The 18,222-nt window shown below is 41.4% G+C and overlaps 1 protein-coding gene across 1 annotated transcript in view; it reads left to right on the top strand.

The window, feature by feature from the left end:
- Window positions 1–18,222, top strand: part of LOC124709304 — a 195,664-nt gene that overhangs the window by 174,818 nt on the left and 2,624 nt on the right. Inside the window, exon 8 of the mRNA XM_047240829.1 lies at window positions 17,889–17,992. Within this exon, the coding sequence (XP_047096785.1) occupies window positions 17,889–17,992 (104 nt within the window). The remainder of the gene's footprint in view (window positions 1–17,888; window positions 17,993–18,222) is intronic.

Genomic DNA, 18,222 nt, shown 5'->3' on the forward strand with positions numbered 1-18,222 from the left:
AAATCATAGAACACAATGTGGTGATCCAATGGGAGGTTGTGGGTATGGCAAATGCCCAGTAAATGTCATCTGCCATTGTGTGTAATGGCAACAGTAAAATTCATAGGCAGTGGTGTTATTGTGTGGTCATGTTTATCATGGAGGCAGCTTGCACCCCTTGTTTTGTGTGGCACTATCACAGCACAGGCCTACATTGATATTTTAAGCACCTTCTTGCTCCCTACTGTTGAAGAGCAATTCAGGGATGCCGATTGCATCTTTCAACACAGACACCTATTCATAATGCACAGCCTGTGGCGGAGTGCTTACATGACAATAACATAACTTTAATGGCCTGACCTTGGGACGTTCTGGAATGCCGACTTTGTGCTAGGCTTCACCAACTGACATAGATAACTCTCCAAAGAGCAGCACTCCATAAAGAATGGGCTGCCATTCCCCAAGGAAACTTCCAGCACCTGATTTAACATATGCCTGTGAGGGTGGAAGCTGTCATCAAGGTGAAGGGTGGGCCAATACCATATTGAATTCCAGCATTACTGATGGAGGATGCCATGAACTTGTAAGTCATTTTCAGCCAGGTTTCCAGATACTCTTGATTACATAGTGTAATTACAAACTATGTAAGAAAGTTAATCCAATGGCAATAGAGTTTTTAAACCTTGTCATGGAACAAGAGTGGCAGGATGTTCACAGAGCTGATAACATAGATGACAACTGTAATGCTTTCCTTAACACATTTTTCATGCGCTTTCAAAATTGTTTTCCATTAGAACGTTCTTAACGGGGTACTAGCAGTAAAAGGCAGTTTGGAATTCCTGTGTGATGGTCTGAATAGATGTCTGCCTATTACACATTACGACCCTCTTCAGTTGTCAGCAGCCTGTCAGTCAACAGACGAGGTCAGCCTGTACACTTTTGGGCTGTATGTAGGATAAGGATATCATGCAGAACAAAGTGGGAATTATATCAAAATGTTAGTAGTAGTCACAATCAAGCTACAGTAGCCCATTACAAACAGTACTGTAAGGTGCTTAAAATGTTGTTAGGAAAGTAAAGCATATGTGGTATGCAAATAGAATAGCTAATTCACAGGATAAAATTAAAACCATACAGTTAGTTGTGAAGGAACTGCCTGGTCAGCAGCACAAGATCGACAATATAGTCAGTTCACAGTAAAAAATATTTCTGTTACTGATAAGTCAGATATATGTACAGTATTTAACAATCACTATTTGAGCACTGCTGGTGAATTAAATAAAAATTTAGTTTTTACAGGAAATCATATAACTTGCTTGGCAAATGCCTTTCTGAGATTGATGTCTGAAATACTCCTCTGCGATACAGACGAGGAGCAGACTCAGTCAATAATTAAACCACTGAAGACTAAGGACACTCATGGATATGATGAAGTATCTAGTATCTAGCAGAATATTAAAGTACTGTGCTGCAAATATTAGCTCTGTACTCAGCCATACTTGTAATTTTTCCAGTAGGAATGATAAGTTTCCTGGGCAATTACTTTACTCAGTAGTAAAGCTGCATTACTGCGTTTATCATACCGTAGTCTGCATTACCTCCTTTGCCTTTATAATCGAATTTGGACTGACAGCACATTTTCCAGAAAAAGGTGGGAAGCTCTCATCATTCCTGTTCCAAAACCTAGAAAGGATGATCATTTCCCCTCTAGCTATTGCCCCATCTCTCACGAGTAGTGTATGTAAGGTTTTGGAGCATATGGTAAATTCCTGTTTAGGCTGGTGTCCTGAAACCTTTTAACACCTTCCAATGCAGTTTCCGTGTATCAGCGTGTGAGATGACATCGGTCATTTGAAGCTCTTTTTCTGGGAAAACAACCCACCGTCAATAGCAGTTTTCTAAGATTTCCTACCGTTTTTCGTTTCCCCCCTCCTTGAGTTTTGCTCCCATTGTTGCTCATCTGAAATTCTGTTTTTTTCTCTTTCTCTAAGCCACAGAATGGGCACTTATGTTGGTAAAAGTTTTGCGCCCTTAAAAACCATAGCAAAATAATCCAGGGTATGGCTAGGGGCACCTGCATGGCACCATCCTTCGCCAATCTATTCATGAGCCATCTAAAGAAATCCTTCCCAAACACCCAGAATACTACCCCCCCCCCCCCCCCACACCTGATTCAGATTCATTGTTGACATCTTTTTGATCTGGATTGAGGGTGAGGACACCCTATCTACATTCCTCCAGAACCCCAACAGCTTCTCCCTCATTTGCTTCACCTGGTCCTACTCAACTCAACAAGCCACCTCCATACATGATGACCTCCACCTCAAAGATGGCTACATCAGTACCTCTGTCCATATCAAACCTATTAACCACCAGCAATACCTCCACTTTAACAGCTGCCACCATTTCATACCAATAAGTCCCTTCCATAGAGCATAGTCACTTGTGGTCATCACATCTGAAGTGACGAGCTGTCCATCTTGAAATATCCTGTCGAAATACACCAAGGGTCTCAGTGAAGCCTTCAGACTGTAATTATCCTCCGAACCTTGTACAAAAACAAAGGTCCCGTGCCTTATCTTTCCACTCTCCCACCACCTCACAAAGTCCCACTTTTCAGCCACAGAGGAGCATTCCCCTCATAACTCAGTACCACTCAGGACTGGAACAACTGAATTACATTCTCCACCAGGGTTTAGACTACCTCTCATTGTGCCCTGAAATAAGAAGTGTCCTGCCCATTATCCTCCTCGCCCTGACCACAGTGGTACTCCACTGAACCTACACAATATACTTGGCCATCCCTGCACAATCTCTGCTCCCAACACCTTCTCATGGCTTACATCCCTGTAATAGACCTAGATGCAAGGCCTGTCCAATACATTCTCCCACCACCACCACCACCACCACCACCACCACCACCTACTCCAGTCTGGTCAGAAACATCAACTATCCCATCAAACACAGGACTAGCTGTGAAACCAGCCATGTGATCTACAAGCTAAGCTCAACCATGGTGGTACATTCTATGGGGCATGACAACAAACAGCTGTCCGCATGAATGGCCACCAATAAACTGTGGCCATGGAACAAGTGGACCACCCTATTGCTGAGCATACTGCCACACACATCATTCATTTCAATGACTGCTCACAGCCCGTGCCATATGGCTCCTTCCCACCAACACCAACATTTTCTGAAATGCACTGGTGGGAACTCCCCCTGCAATAGATCCTAGTCCCTGTAAACCACCTGGCCTCAACCTTGGTTAGTCATTTTTCTCACCCATCCAGCCCCTTCCCTGTCCCATTACAGCACTACACAGCCCTCATTCCACCAACACACTCAGTCTTCTTAGTTCTCTCCTTTTCCACTTATGCCCCCCACCTCTCCCCTGCCCCCTGTCTGACCTCCTGATCGCACATAGCTGCCCTCCCCTCTCCACGCGCGTGCGCGTGCAGTTATTTAGACAAAGGCCTTGTTGGCTGAAAGATTATTTGTGACAGTATTTTTATTGCGCCTGTGACTCGGCATTTGTTATTCAAGAGGGTGTAAATGCCATTGCCTGTCGTATGAAGTCCTGCTCTTGGTTGCATAATGGGACCTTGCTTTTGGAGATGAATAGTACTTTTCAGGCACAGAAACTGCTTAATGCAAGATTTCTGCACAGCCATCCTGTTAAAATAGGAGCCCCACTGCTCTCTGAATTCATCCCATGGTGTCAATTACATTCAGCTGCTTGATAGTCTGACTGAAGTTGAAATAAGACCATGTACCATTGACCAGGCAATGACTGCAGTTCACAGCATCATGAAAACGGTTGGTACAGTAGTAGTGCCAGCATGCACTGTATTCCTAACATTTGACCATGAGGTACTTCCATCAAAAATTAAGGCTGGCTACAAAGCTATTACTGTCAGTTACCCAGATCCCATGCATTGCTATAAATGTCAGCACAACAACTACACCTGTGACTCTCGTGAAAATGCAGCCAAATGCGTAACCTGCAGCAGGGACGCTCGTGGAGGTGGGGGTGCCCACCTCCTACTCCTCACTGTGAAGACTGCAAGGGTGATCATGCTGCTTTCTTCTGTGACCATCCACTCTGCTACAGTGAGAGAACTGTTTAGGAGACCAGGGTGAAGGAAAAGGTTCCTACTCACATTGCTTGCAAACCTTGTACATCACTCTCTGGCAATCATAGACCCTATACACCTCACTACACCCAGACCTATAAAAGACATTGCTACACAGACTTAAGACTTCTAATTTAGTGCCATGATTGTGAAATCATCCAGCTCCAAGGTCACAGTTTCATATTCACCTGTCACAGGATCACATCACATCACACCATACCAACAAACGTTAATCTGCACTGGCAAAATTGCATGCCTCACAAACAGAATCGCAGAAATACAAAAAGGAGTACTCTCATGACAACTTTCTGCACACCTCGCCAGCCAATTTCTGGGTCTGGGTCTGCACCTGACAAACGTCAAGGCTCTAAACAGTCAAACAAAGGCAAACGAGTTTCCCTTTCTCCACCTTGGCATTCTTCTTACACGGTGTCACCACATAACACCTCAGTTTCACTGGAACACACTGCCAACAAGCAGCCCTCTGGCCAACTGAAGGTGAATATGTCAGTATTCACCTTCAGTTGGCCAGAGGACTGGTTGTTGGCGGTGTGTTCCGGTGAAACTGAGGTTGAACTAATGGACCAGGATCCTTCAGCTTCTGAAGTTGCTCATTTTGCATGCTCAAATTCTGCCACACAGCAATCACCATGGTGACCACCCCTTATTTGTCCCATTTACTGTCTATCATCTGATATGGTTATTCATCAATGGAACATTCATGGCATCAGAGGCAATAGGGCTGAATTATGGCTCCTCTCGATCATGGTGTCCGGTTGTTTTCTGCGTTCAGGAAACAAAATTATGCCCTCATAACTGCTTTCCCCTCCCACACTTCACTTCAGTCCATTTTGACCTTCTCCCTAAGGTGAGGACTCCAGCTCATAGGAAGTCATCTTGCTTAATCAAGATGATGTCTGTAGTCACACCATTTCTTTGTGCACCCAGCTTCAAACTGTTGTCCATCTTTCCTTCTCTCTGCTCACCCTCATCTGTGGTCACCAGGGCAGACAATTTTGCAACTTATTGCTAAACTTTCTCCTCCCTTTTTGCTACTTGCTGACTCCAGTGCTCATCATCCCCTTTGGGGCTTTCCATGCCCCTGTCAGAGAGGCTCTCTCTTTGTAGATATCTTCTACCAGCTCAATGTAATCTGTATGAATACAGGTACACCCACATTTCTTTCAGAGCCCACACGCTTCTTTTCCCCTCACATCTTTCAATCTGGACAGCTCAGCTTGCTCATCATCTAGAGTCGTCCATTCTCTCTGACACATTCAAGTGACCATTTCCTCTGCGTCATTCATTTGCTAATGCCTATCCAATCTGAACGTCCAACCAACCGATAGCTTTCCAAACCTTGCTGGCAGCTCTACTTCTCACTCCCCAGTTTCAATCAATTAATTTCCCCTGCATTGATGACCAGGTAGAATACCTTACAAACACTATCCTTAATGCTGTGGAATGTTCCATATCTCACACCTCTTCCTCAGCCAACATGCTGTTCCTGTGGATTCCTGGTCATGTTGGCATCCCAGGGAACGGGGCTGCTGATACTGCTGCAAAGGATGCAGTTCTCTCCCATGGCCTGCTAGTCATTCTGTTCCATCGGATGATCTTTGTGTTGCTGTCTGTTGGCAAGTAGTATGAATTTGAATTGCACAATGGTTTTCTCTCCAGGTGAACAAACTCCATGACATTAAACCTCTCCCAATAGTGTGGTCAACTTCCTCTCGGCCCTCATGTTGCAAGGTGGTCTTTCTAGCCTGTCTGTGTATGGGACACTGTCACTTTAGTAACTTCCCTTTTCTAAGTGGTAACTCTGCCCCACTCTGTGCCTACTGCTCCCAACCCTGACTGTGCACCAATTTCTGATTGGTGCACTTTAACTGTTTACTTTTGTGTTTGCCGTCTACTTCGTCAGATGTTTTAGTGGACAACATGAGTTCTATTGATAGTGTCTTTCTTTTTATTCACCACAGTGACATGACAATGCAAATTTGGTCTGCCCCCTCCCCCATCCTGTAGGGACCTCCGCCATCTCAACAATGTTTTGAGAAATTTTTCCTACGGATATCCTTTTCCTTAGCTGCTGCTCTTTCAAAGTTGCTTGATTGGGTTTTATTTAGTATTTGTCTTTTTTATGTTATAGTATGAGCACTTATGACCTTAGCAATTTTGCCCCCTAAAGCACCAACCAACCATGACTGAATGCTTCATGCATTTCTCTTGACTATTGCACACATTTCGTTCAGCATCTTTTGAATAATAGCCCTAAGCTAGGTTTTGCACATGTTACACAGCAGTACCTGTTTCTTTAATTTCTTTACAGTGACTATATACCATGGGAGTATGTTCTACTGGGTACATATCTATCCAGTGCATGGTCAACTATTCTTTTAAATTTGAGCCATAGTTTCTCTGTATGCTCCTGCCATGTGATGGAAGTTTCAATTTCCTAACTGATGTGTGACACTACAGATTTATTATCTGATTTTCTAAACATATACGTCTTGTGACTTCTGAAATTATCCTGGCATATTTCTTCTTCCAGTAATTTTCAGGTTTGCAACTGGATCCCATCAATATTCTGCCATGATATTTTGGCCCAGACACATCTGGCCATCCTCAGGTGAGTAGACAAAGTACTGAAGAGATCTGATGCAGTCGTGGTATTTATAGTGAATTCCGCACATGGAATCATACTGGAAGTTTACGGCACAGTGTTGGGTGGTAATGTGTGAGGCAGCCAAGTTGTGTGTGCTGCTCTCAGCAGTGAAGTAAGAACAATTTAATCACTGAATATCAACTGAGCATGTTGATTCCATTGTGACCGCGTAATTTTAATAATTAGGTTCCAGTTTTTATCCATCTGAAAGCCGTTATCACGATTTATTAAATTATCAGCAAGACGTATTTCCATGGATTCTTTAATTACAGAGTCCCAGAAGCTGGAAACTAGTGCTAAAATTTTGGTAATACTGTATTCCATTGGATGTCCCATGGAAATGCAATGTTTTGCTACTGTTGATTTTAAAGGTTGCTGCAGACGGGTGTGTCTTTCGTGTTCTACACATCATTCCTGGGCTGTTTGTGTCATCCGATGTATATATGCAGAGCCACACTCACGGGGAATTTTATAAACAACCACCTTCCTCAATTGTAAATCACCTTTAATGGATCAGACTAAGGCCCTGCTCTTTGCTGGTGGGTGGAAGATGACATTAATATTATTCTTCCGAAGTGCTCTGCCTATTTTAGAAGACATGTTCCTGCCATATGGAACATTTCAATGTTTGTTAGAGTTGTTCACTTTACTAATTGTGTTGCTGCAAATAAGATTAAGCGCAGGGCTAGAAAAGCCTTGGTTAGAGAACAAATATGTTTTACATGTCAAAAGTTAGAGGTGACTTCCAGGGATTTATTTTATTTACTCCTGAAGATTGTGGTAAGATGCTCCTCCCTTAGTTGGGATTGGATTGATGGTGTAACTTGGGCCAAGGCAGACTAGGTGCACAGAAATAGTAAAAATAGACAAAGTACTAAGTTTAATCATCTTGCAACATGTAAACTGCAAGAAGCCCCTTATGGGTGATCTGTAGTGAATGTCAAAGAGATATTGTTTGACGATGTGGTGATGTCAGTGCTTGCGAAAGGTTTAAACTTTGCTTCTACACCTTCACCTCCTTTAATGGATTTCATCAGTCATATTGAGTAGGCTAATTAGCCCTCTTTCCGTGGATTCTGCGGATGTTCAATGGGAATCATGTCATACCTTGCTGAAATGTGCACCACAATTGAGTAACATCGCTCCAGTGGAAAGAGCTGCTCTTTGCAGCATCCGTGAAGATATTGGTATGGTCGTACTCCCTGCTAAGTGTAATGCTACAGTCCTTTTGACAAGGGAAGCCTACAATGAGAAGATACATAGTCAACTAAGTGATTCTATGTACCGCAAAATCAATAAGGACCCGAGTCATATATCCAGAAAAACTGCAACTCTTTTGAATGATAATTCTTCACCTGAACAAGTTATCAAGAGGCTGAGACTACACAATGCTGTTCCACCAAGACTTCATGGGCTGCCCAAGATTCACAAGGATGGTGTTCCACTATGATTGATAGTGAGTAATAGTGGTGCTTCTATTTAATCTACTGCATAACATCTGTTCTCCTTACTCAAGCCATATGTGGGTAAGTGCTGCCACTATATACATAATTCCAAGGATTTTATCAGTCTTTTGAAGACTGTTAAGCTGAGCAGGTTGGATTTATTAGTTAGGTTCAATGTGGTCTCACTTTTTACCAAAGTGCCTTTATTTGACTCGTAACATTTTATTAGTAACTTGTTCAATGATGATTTGATGGGTTTGTTTGAACATACTCTCCCCTCAACTTATTTTTTATTTAATAACGAATTTCTTGAACAAACTGATGGTGTCACCATGAGGAGTCCCTTGTCCCCTGTGATGGCCAATCTTTTTATGGAAGACTTCGAGACGGCAGCTCTTGAGTCTGCCATCTTAATGCCTTCAGTTTCCTGATATTACGTAGATGATACTTTCATTGTATGGCCTCATGGCAGACAAGAACTCGAAAAATTCCTTTGTCATTTAAACTCTTCACATTAGAACATCAAATTTACTATGGAGATTGAGAAAGATGGGACTTTACCCTTTCTAGATGTGTTAGTACGCTGTAAGAATGATGGGTCTTTGGGACATTCGGTGTACAAAAAACCCACACATACAGATCTAGATCTTCAGGTGTCCAGCTGCCATCACCCTGCACAAATCGCGAATGTTCTTTGTTCTTTAATTCACTCGGCGCATATAATATTGGATGCAGATAGCCTTCACGAAGGATTAGTGCATCTGGAGAAGGTTTTTAAAGAGAATGGCTATACTTCGCATCAAATACGGAAGTCCATGCACAATTACAACAAGAAGCAACAGTCTGAGGAGACTGATGATGATTATAAATTAACTACGTTCCTTCCATATGCCGGGAACGTGACTTCTAAAATAGGCAGATTACTTAGGACGAATAATATTAATGTCATCTTCCATCCACCAGCAACGAGCAGGGCCTTAGATCCATTAAAGACAATTTACAATTGAGGAAGGCTGGTGTTTATAAAATTCCCTCTGCGTATATGAGTCAGACGACACGAACATTCCAGGAACGCTGTGTGGAACACGGGACACACTCGCCTGTAGCAACCTTAATGATCAGCAGTAGCAGAACATTGCATTTCCATGGGACATTCAATGGAATACAATAATGCTAAAATTGCAGCACTGGATTCCAGCTTCTGGGACTCTGTAATTAAAGAATCTGTGGAAATACATCTTACACATAATTTAATAAATCGGGATACCAGCTTTCAACTGGATAAAAATTGGGATCCAATTATTAAAATTATGCGATCACAATGGAATGGCATCCTCAGTCGATACTCAGCAATTATATTGTTCTTACTTCAGTACAGAGGGCAGCACACACAACTTGGCTGCCTCTTGCACATCACCTGCTAATGCATGCGCTGTAAACTGCCAGTGCGATTCGCATGTGCAAAATTTGCTACAAATACCATGACTGCATCAGGTCTCTTCAGTACTTTGTGAATACACCTGAGGATGGCCAGTCATCTCTGGTCCAAAATATTGTGGCAGAATGTTGATGGAATCCGGCTACAAACCCAAAAATTCATGGAAGAACATATGTATCTTACGGCTTGTTTCAGGTGTCCTTTGTACATTGCTAGTCATTATTGCCATAGTCACATCATGGTCACTGATACCAGTTTCAATATGGACATTCTCAGGTATATTTGTTGCCATTAGATCCAATACATTTCCATCATGAGTGGCATTTCTAACTACCTGTTCTAGGTAGTTTCCAAAGACACGTAGTAACGTTTCACATGATGTCATATCACACCCAGACCACCAAAACTGTAATTTTCCCAATTAAATGATGGATGATTAAAGACTCTACTGATGATTACAGTATGATTGGTAAATGTATGTACAAGAAAACTGAAGTTCGCAGGTACATAAAAGTTGTCTGGTGGTTGATGTAAGCATGCAATACAAACTCTATCTGCACCTGTGATACTGAGTCTTGCCCAATCAATCTTATGTGCAGCTTCTGATTCAATGCTGCTGGATTTATTTTCTTGTCTAATGTGACAAATAGACCATATCCATTTACCTTTAGTTTGTCCTTTGATATATGCCTAAATTTCCCCAAAAAAATCTCACTGCTGTTAACTGCAGGTTTCAGCCAGATTTCTGCACCTAGTATTATGTGAGCTCCACTAGTTTTTGGAGCACTCCAAACCCTGGCACTTTGTTACAAGTGCTTTGTGAATTAACTACTAGGATTTTGTGTGGGGGGGGGGGGGGGGGGGGGGGGGGGGGAGAGGGGGGGGAGGGGGGGGAGGGGAGGGGAGGGGATGGGGTGCGATGGCAGCATTCCTTTAAATCTTAGGCTATTGCTGTGTCTGGATCTCCTACAGCTATCATTATCTGGGCTGGATGGAGTGTCATCTAACCTAAAACAAAGAACCCTTGTGTTCAACCTATGCATAGTCAGGTCCATGGTTACTAGCCTCCGATAGGTAGTGCACAACTGGCCCATTTAGGGTGGTCCTACAGTTTTCAACCCTATGGCGCAAGTACAGAAGTCGCAACCTAGCTTGTCACAAAACATTCGAAGTGTGTGGTACAGTCCTGCCATTCTACTCATAACCAGGTGGCCGTGATCACTTCTGGGGACAATGCTGCAAACTGTGAGTTGCTCTGAAGCTCCATCTGTAAGGGTGCTCTTCTCAACCTTCTCCACCAATTCCTGGAGTGATCAAAGTATGACTTTTTAGCCTAGGCAACACCATCATTTGTTCCAGTGTGCGCTACAGTCCGCAGTTGCTTGCAGCTTGTTCCCTCCAGCACTCATCAAGACTCTATGTTTAAATGTCTTAGATATAGAGCTTACTACTTCATAAAAAAGTAAAAGAAGTGATGGGCAAGTTTCATATGAACACCTATATTTCATACAGCTGTGAGCCAAATTATGGTTTTTGTGGTCAACAATAAGTGACTGATAGCCCATGCATCTTCGACAGCATAGTGAAGTCTGACGCAGCCACTGTTAGCAATCTGGCAATGCAATTTGCCAGGGCATCTCAGTGTCTGACAGCTATCCCCTATTCTCCTGCAACTCCCCCCCCCCCCCCCCCCCTTTCTGGTGCCGTTAGTGCAGAACATTTTCAGCATTCCAATAGTCACTGGCAACTGCGCGCGTAGCAGAAAAGGCTTGTAATCATGAAGTTCGTTCTTCAGTTTTTACTAGTCACAATTTATTTTACTTTTATCAGAAAATAGAAATATTTATTAACACAAATCATACCTTTATTTAAAAAATAACTTTACTTTAATTACTAATCATGTGAAAATGAGTATTCACAATAAATTCAAATTTTGTATAAAAATTTAAATCATCAAATAGAAAACACTTTTTTTTAACTGAACAGTAATAGTGATGTACATAAATAGTATCAATTATTTTATTTCATCCAGTGAGTAATTAAAATATATTGTAATTTTTCATTAAGAAATTAAGATTCAGTATTTAACATATTGATTTGATAATAAATATAGAATGCAAATAAAACAAAAAAAAAGTTGTTCATAATGAGAATCGAACCAGACTTCATGATTAAGAGACTTACATGCTACACAATCAGCTAACAGGAATGTTATAATATTGGGAGTTTTTTGTGGTGAACAATGTCAGAAATCTTCTAATCAGAGGTAAGTGTGGTTGAGGATTGTCATACTGCTCAGTAAGGTGTGGTCAAAACACTGACCTTTGAATTCCAGAAGTATGAGGGGTGTCCATTATGTAATGGAACATCATTTTTCTTAGCCTGTTATGGTCCAAAGAATTTGACATCCTTAAACATTCCCATGTCATCTCACATGTGTATATATACTAAGTCCCACTAGATGGCAGCGTTAGGACTTGCCTGCAAAATGCTGTCTGGAACTGGTGTGCTCCTAACAAAGTGCAGTTACTACATCTATTTTGGTGAGAAACCACACCATCACTAATATTCACAGGCATTTACAGAAATCTACAGATACCGGGTATTGGAAAAAGCATCACTTAGGCAAAGTGTCTGTTTTAAACAAGACATGAAGGAATTCTGTCTGATCTCCCATGTGCAGGCTGACCATACACAGCGTTTATGCCTGCAAATTGCACACTCTCTTATATTGGTTGACTGACAAATAACAATGAAGCAACTCGGTGGTCAACTTGACACCTCCACCAGTAGGCTTACTGAAAGGTTTGTGGCTGCTGGGTTCCTTGAAGCCTAATTGAAGAGCATAAAGAGCAGAGAAGGAATAACTGTGCTGAACTGTTTGTTCATTATGAGGCTGAGGGTGACATTTATTGTCAAACATTATCGTAGATGATGATACAGATTCATCACTTAGTCTGAAATAAAATGGCAACTTGTGGATTGCTCACTGATCCTGATGCAGGTAAAGAAGTAGAATTTCCAGTGTATCTTGAGCCACACATCTAAATAGTACCTGAATCGAGGCGCGCGCGCGCGCACACACACACACACACACACACACACACACACACACACACACACACACACACACACACAGTGAAAAATTGACAAAAAGCAAAGGGGTATATCATCCTTAACTGAGAGAGAGAACGAGGTAAATTTATGGGTAAGGTTCGCACCATTGGGCGTTTAAAAGTGTGATAGTGAGAGGAGATTAGCAGAAGTATCAGGACCAATACCAGAATTTCCAATAAAAGCTGCTTTTCCAGAAATCTTAATTCCATATCAGGAAACAGAAGCAGTTGATTTGAATGTTTGTCAAGCAAGAAAACTTGACCCTCCAAACTATTAAATAGGGACTCATTTTTCTGATTTGAAATAGAGCTTGTTGGTTGCACTTCACAAGCACATTACTTAAAAATCAAAGGATGTGTTCTGCATACGGTCAAGCATAAGACCTAATTGTCCATGTGATCTCCTCCTCCTCGTTGTTGTTGATTTTTGATTACTTGGGAGATTAAACCTGGATCAGTTATATTATGTGGGCTACAATGCTAATAAATGAATCAAATACACTGCTTGTATTTTGTGTAACAGATTTGGAGAGGATGGCGAAAAATACAGGTCAGAAAATGAAAGATGTAGGAAACTAAAATAAACTGAAGAAAGGAGTAGTTACTGTGAAGAAAAGCTGAGGTAAACTAAGGCCAGATGGGTGGTGAGAACCAAGGACATGTTGCAGTGCTACTTCCCACCTACGGAGTTCTGAGAAACTGGTGTCTTGGGGAGGAATCCACATGGCGCATGTGGTGAAACAGGCAACGAGGTAATGACTGTCATGATGTACAGCATGCTCTGCGACAGGATATTGTGTGTTGCTAGTATACACCCTCTGTCTATGACCATTCTTCCTGACTGATAACTGGGTGGTAGTTATAGCGATGTTAAAGGCCAAACAGTGTTTACATAACAGCTGGTATAAGACATGACGTTTCAAAGGTGTGTCTACTTTTGATGGTACATAATTTGCCAGTTACAGGGCTGGAATAGGTGGTGGTAGGTGGCACACAGGGCAAGTCCTGCAGTGGGGATGGTCACAGGGGAGGGACCATAGTGTAGGAAGATAAGTGTGGAAGGAACATAGGGTTTGACAAGAATATTGTAGAGATTGGGTGGATGATGATACACTATCCTAGGTATGGTGGTAAAAATCTGACACAAAGGACCTCATTTCAGAGCTTGATTTTTTTTTTTAATGGATCAGCATTACCAGGATTGGATGTGATGGTCTGAGGGTCTGGGAAATCTGCTTTTAAACTAAGCTGTTAGGATAATTATATCCAGTGAAGGATGAGGTGAGAGTGTAGTGTGTGGTTGTAAGGTGTCTGCATCAGAACAAATGTGTATGCCTTGAATGCCAAGCCTGTATGGGAGGAAATGTTTGACATGGAACGGCTGACAACTGCCAAAATGTAACTACTATTGTTTGTTAGTATATCTAATTTGGGCATAAGTGTTTTGCTGGCCTCCAGTGTGGATGAGATCAACATCAAGGAAAGTGACATGAGATTCAGAACAGGAATATTTGAAATTTAATTGGGAGAAAGCCTTCCAAGTATTCCTCATCTCCAACATCAGTTCACAACCCTTCTTCAGGTTCCTAGATGACCCTAACCTATCCTTTGCAGATAAGATCTACCACTGTAGCACATGACCAAAAGGAGTATGTTAGTAAAGGTCTGTGTCAGGTGACTGGTACCTCTACATATGGTGTCTGCCATAAAGATCCCAAGCCTGTGACTCAAACTGGCCTACAGTCCATCCTTAAAACCTCAACCACCTCACAAGGACTAATGCCTAAATACATAGAACTTCTCCTCCCACCCAAACCATGCACCCCCGCCTTTTACCTTCTTCCTAAGATCCACAAACCCAAATGTCCTGGTCATCCTATAGTTGCTGGCTTCAAAGCACCCACCGAATCTATATCTGCCTTAGTTGATCAACATCTGCAACACATAGTACAAAGACTCTCCTCCTACATCAAAGATACTAACCATTTCCGAGATCATCTGAAATCTATGCCCATACCACTCTCACCACACACCTTGCATGTCACCACTGATACCATCTCCCTCTATACCAACATCCCAGAGGTAAATAGTCTGCTTGCTGCTGAACATTTCCTCAGTCAACACCCACTTGATTCCAAACCTATTACATTTGTCTTGCTCGCCCTAATCAACTGTATAACCAACAATTACTTCACCTTCGATGGACAGACATACAAACAGATCAGGGTAACAGCCATGGGAACCAAGGTGGGTCCTTCTTGTGCCAATCGTTTCTTGGGTCACTTGGAGGGTGCTTTCCTGTGATCCATATGCCTTCAGTCCCTGGTTTAGTTCATATGCATTGATGACATCTTTACCATATGTGCTCATGGTGAGGCTGACCTGTTAAAATTCCTGAAATCTCTAAATACCTTATCCCAATTAAATTTCACATAATCCCTTTCCGAATCCCATGCCAGTTTCCTTGATGTTGATCTTATCCTCACTGAAGGCCAACTACACGCTTCCATTCACATTAAACCCACTAAAAAACTACAGTACTTACATTTTGAAAGTTGCCATCCTTTCCATGTCAAACATTTCTTCCCATACAGCCTTGGCATTCGAGCAAGCATATTTGTTCTGATGCAGACTCTTTACAGCAATACACCAGCACTCTTACTTCAGCCTTCACTGGATGTAATTATCCCAATAGCCTAGTTCAAAAGCAGATTTCCTGGACCATCACATTGAATCCTGGTATTGCTGATTTCCTCCCCCCCCCCCCCCCCCCAACCCAAAAAAAAAAAGAAACTGCGGAAGAAACCACTTGTCAGCCAGTATTATCCTGGTCTTGAATGTATTAATCAGTTAGTTCGACAAGGCCATAACTTTCTAAAATCATGCACTGAAATGAGATCCATTCTGTCTGAGATTTTTTCCACCACACCTAGAACAGCTTTTTGTTGCTCTCCCAATCTCAACAGTATCCTTGTTGGAGACATCGGTATGACTACCAGTGAGTTGCCAGTCAGGCTAATGGGCATAGGCACAGGGTGTATACATGCAACACACAATATCCTGTTGCAGAGCACGCTGCACAATATGATAGTCATAACTTTGGTGCCTGTTTCACCATATGTGCCATCTGGATTCTTTCCCAGACGTGAGTTTCTCAGAACTCCACAGCTGGGAACTAGCACTACAACATGTTCTTGGTTCTTGCCACCCACTTGACCTTAATTTACATTACTTCCTTCTATCTCCCGCTTTCATTTTCTTACCTGTCTGTTTTATGTTGTTGCCTCTCCCACCTCTGTTACATACAATGCACTTAGCTTTTCACTCTTATTAGCATGTGCATGTTGATTTAGTAGTAATGTCTTACATATTACCCTATCTTCCACCTTTAAGCTCTCAGGTTCCCAAATCTCATCCAGTGCAGTCCCCAATAATCACTCTTTCCTTCTCAACCTGTTCCCCGACCCAGGGTTCTAAGTGACTTTTATCAATTGTACCCTGTTCCCTAAACCTCTCTAGTCCTTTCCCTTCACCCCTCTTCTTTCCCATTCAACTCTTCTGACAGGAGAAGCAGCCACTGTGTGTGTGTGTGTGTGTGTGTGTGTGTGTGTGTGTGTGTGTGTGTGTGTGTGTGTGTGTGTGTGTGTTCCTCCTACTGCCACTGGTGAATGCAGATTTTTTTGATCTGTGTCGTAGTGTTAATCTATAAATTTTTCCATCTCACCTCTTCCAACTATCTTATTCTTCATAGTAACTTTATTTATGTGATGATGTCCCCCTTGTTCCTTCAGCATTTTATTTGCTTATTTAATTTTACTTTAAGTGCTAATCACATGTTAACTTTCCATCTTCAAGTGCACTTCTTTTTGGCCAGTCTAAGTAATTTTCTTCCAGTAAATTTCTGTCCTTTATTGAGGTTTTGCATCTCTTATGAGTGATGAACGGAAATGAAAATAGTATTAATCATTACATACTGCTTTGTAAGTATACTGTAAACTGAAAGTAATATTGTACATATGAGAGATGGAAAGCAGAAAGGGGTCTGTTGTTGAACATTTTGGATTTTGAGCTAGTACAATTTTTATGCTGAAATTTAAATTTTTAATAACTTGTAAAAAATATTTCTATCTCTAAATTTGAATGAGTTGTGACAGATTAATTATTGGTGGAAAATGTGATTTAAAGTTCACTTTCTTACCATTGTTTAATTTTATATAATTAAGAAACAAATTCTGCCTATATATATTATACTTGCGTCCTTTGTCAAATAATGCAGACTTTCTTAAGTTAACATAGTGCATTTAGTGGTTAACCCCCTTCAGACCCACAGCACATTGTAAAGTAAAAAAATTAAAAACCAAATAATCTGGCCCTAAACTGAGATTTTTTGTAAAATATTTGTATTTTTACTGAGTTTTATGGCAGTGTTTAGACCAAATTTTTACTGAAGCCATTAATGGGCACAAAACCATCTAAAATTAAAGTTCACAAATCCACCAAAAATAGATTACCGAGATAACTTATTTTATAGTGGCATAAGGATTTGATTTTCTACTTCTGAAATACTTACCTGAAGGTCTCGAAGACAATTCACAAACAGCATTTTTGCCTCTTTTTCTTTGGTTGTGGGATATCTGGCTGGTCAGTTTCTTTCTCAGGATCCTCATTGCCACTGACTCTGACTAGCAGAGTAATCACGTAGATGTAGACTTCAAGCTCTGGTTTTCTTTCAGGGCACAGTGTCTTTTTATTCCTCTTTGCAATAGACCGTGTCATTTCTGAAACAATAATCTTTCCATTGTCTTTTCATCCCTGCCAGAATTATGGCAGCAGGAGACAAGAGTCCATTTTCTTTGCCAAAGATGTGTTGTGCAAATTCATTTCTCTCAATGTCCATTTTGCAATGTACACTACCTTTGTAGCTAACAGTGAAGTCTAGGGGATATACTTGGTTATGTGAGGTCACTTTTTGCTTTCAATCTCGCATATGTTGATGGGAAAGGGAAAGGTTATCAGCAACTGTAATTCAAATTTAATAATGATAATTAAAATAATTTTGCACTGTATAACAACTCAATGTATTAAATTTACTTTTAAAATTTTCAGCTACAATATAAAAAATAAAGCAAGGTTTCAAGAGTATCGCTTGGATGCAGTAGGCTCATACAAGGGCCTTAACTGCTTGACTGGCATGACATCACCTCAAAAAAGTAAGAAACATAGATAATTTTTGAGTTTTGTCAATTTTTAAAAATGTTTCTTAGATCTGTTAGTTGCCATTACTTCGTAATGCCGGGACAATTCCTTTGGAAGGGCGTTGCCAACTTCTTTCCCCATCTTTCTGTAATCCAATGGGACTGACCAAATCAACCTATCACTGCTGCTTCATTATGCATGATTTTTTGGTAAGAATTACTGATCTACAAAATGTTGCGCCATG

This window comes from Schistocerca piceifrons, chromosome 1 (assembly GCF_021461385.2).
Source record: "Schistocerca piceifrons isolate TAMUIC-IGC-003096 chromosome 1, iqSchPice1.1, whole genome shotgun sequence".
Classification (NCBI taxonomy): Eukaryota; Metazoa; Arthropoda; class Insecta; order Orthoptera; family Acrididae; genus Schistocerca; species Schistocerca piceifrons.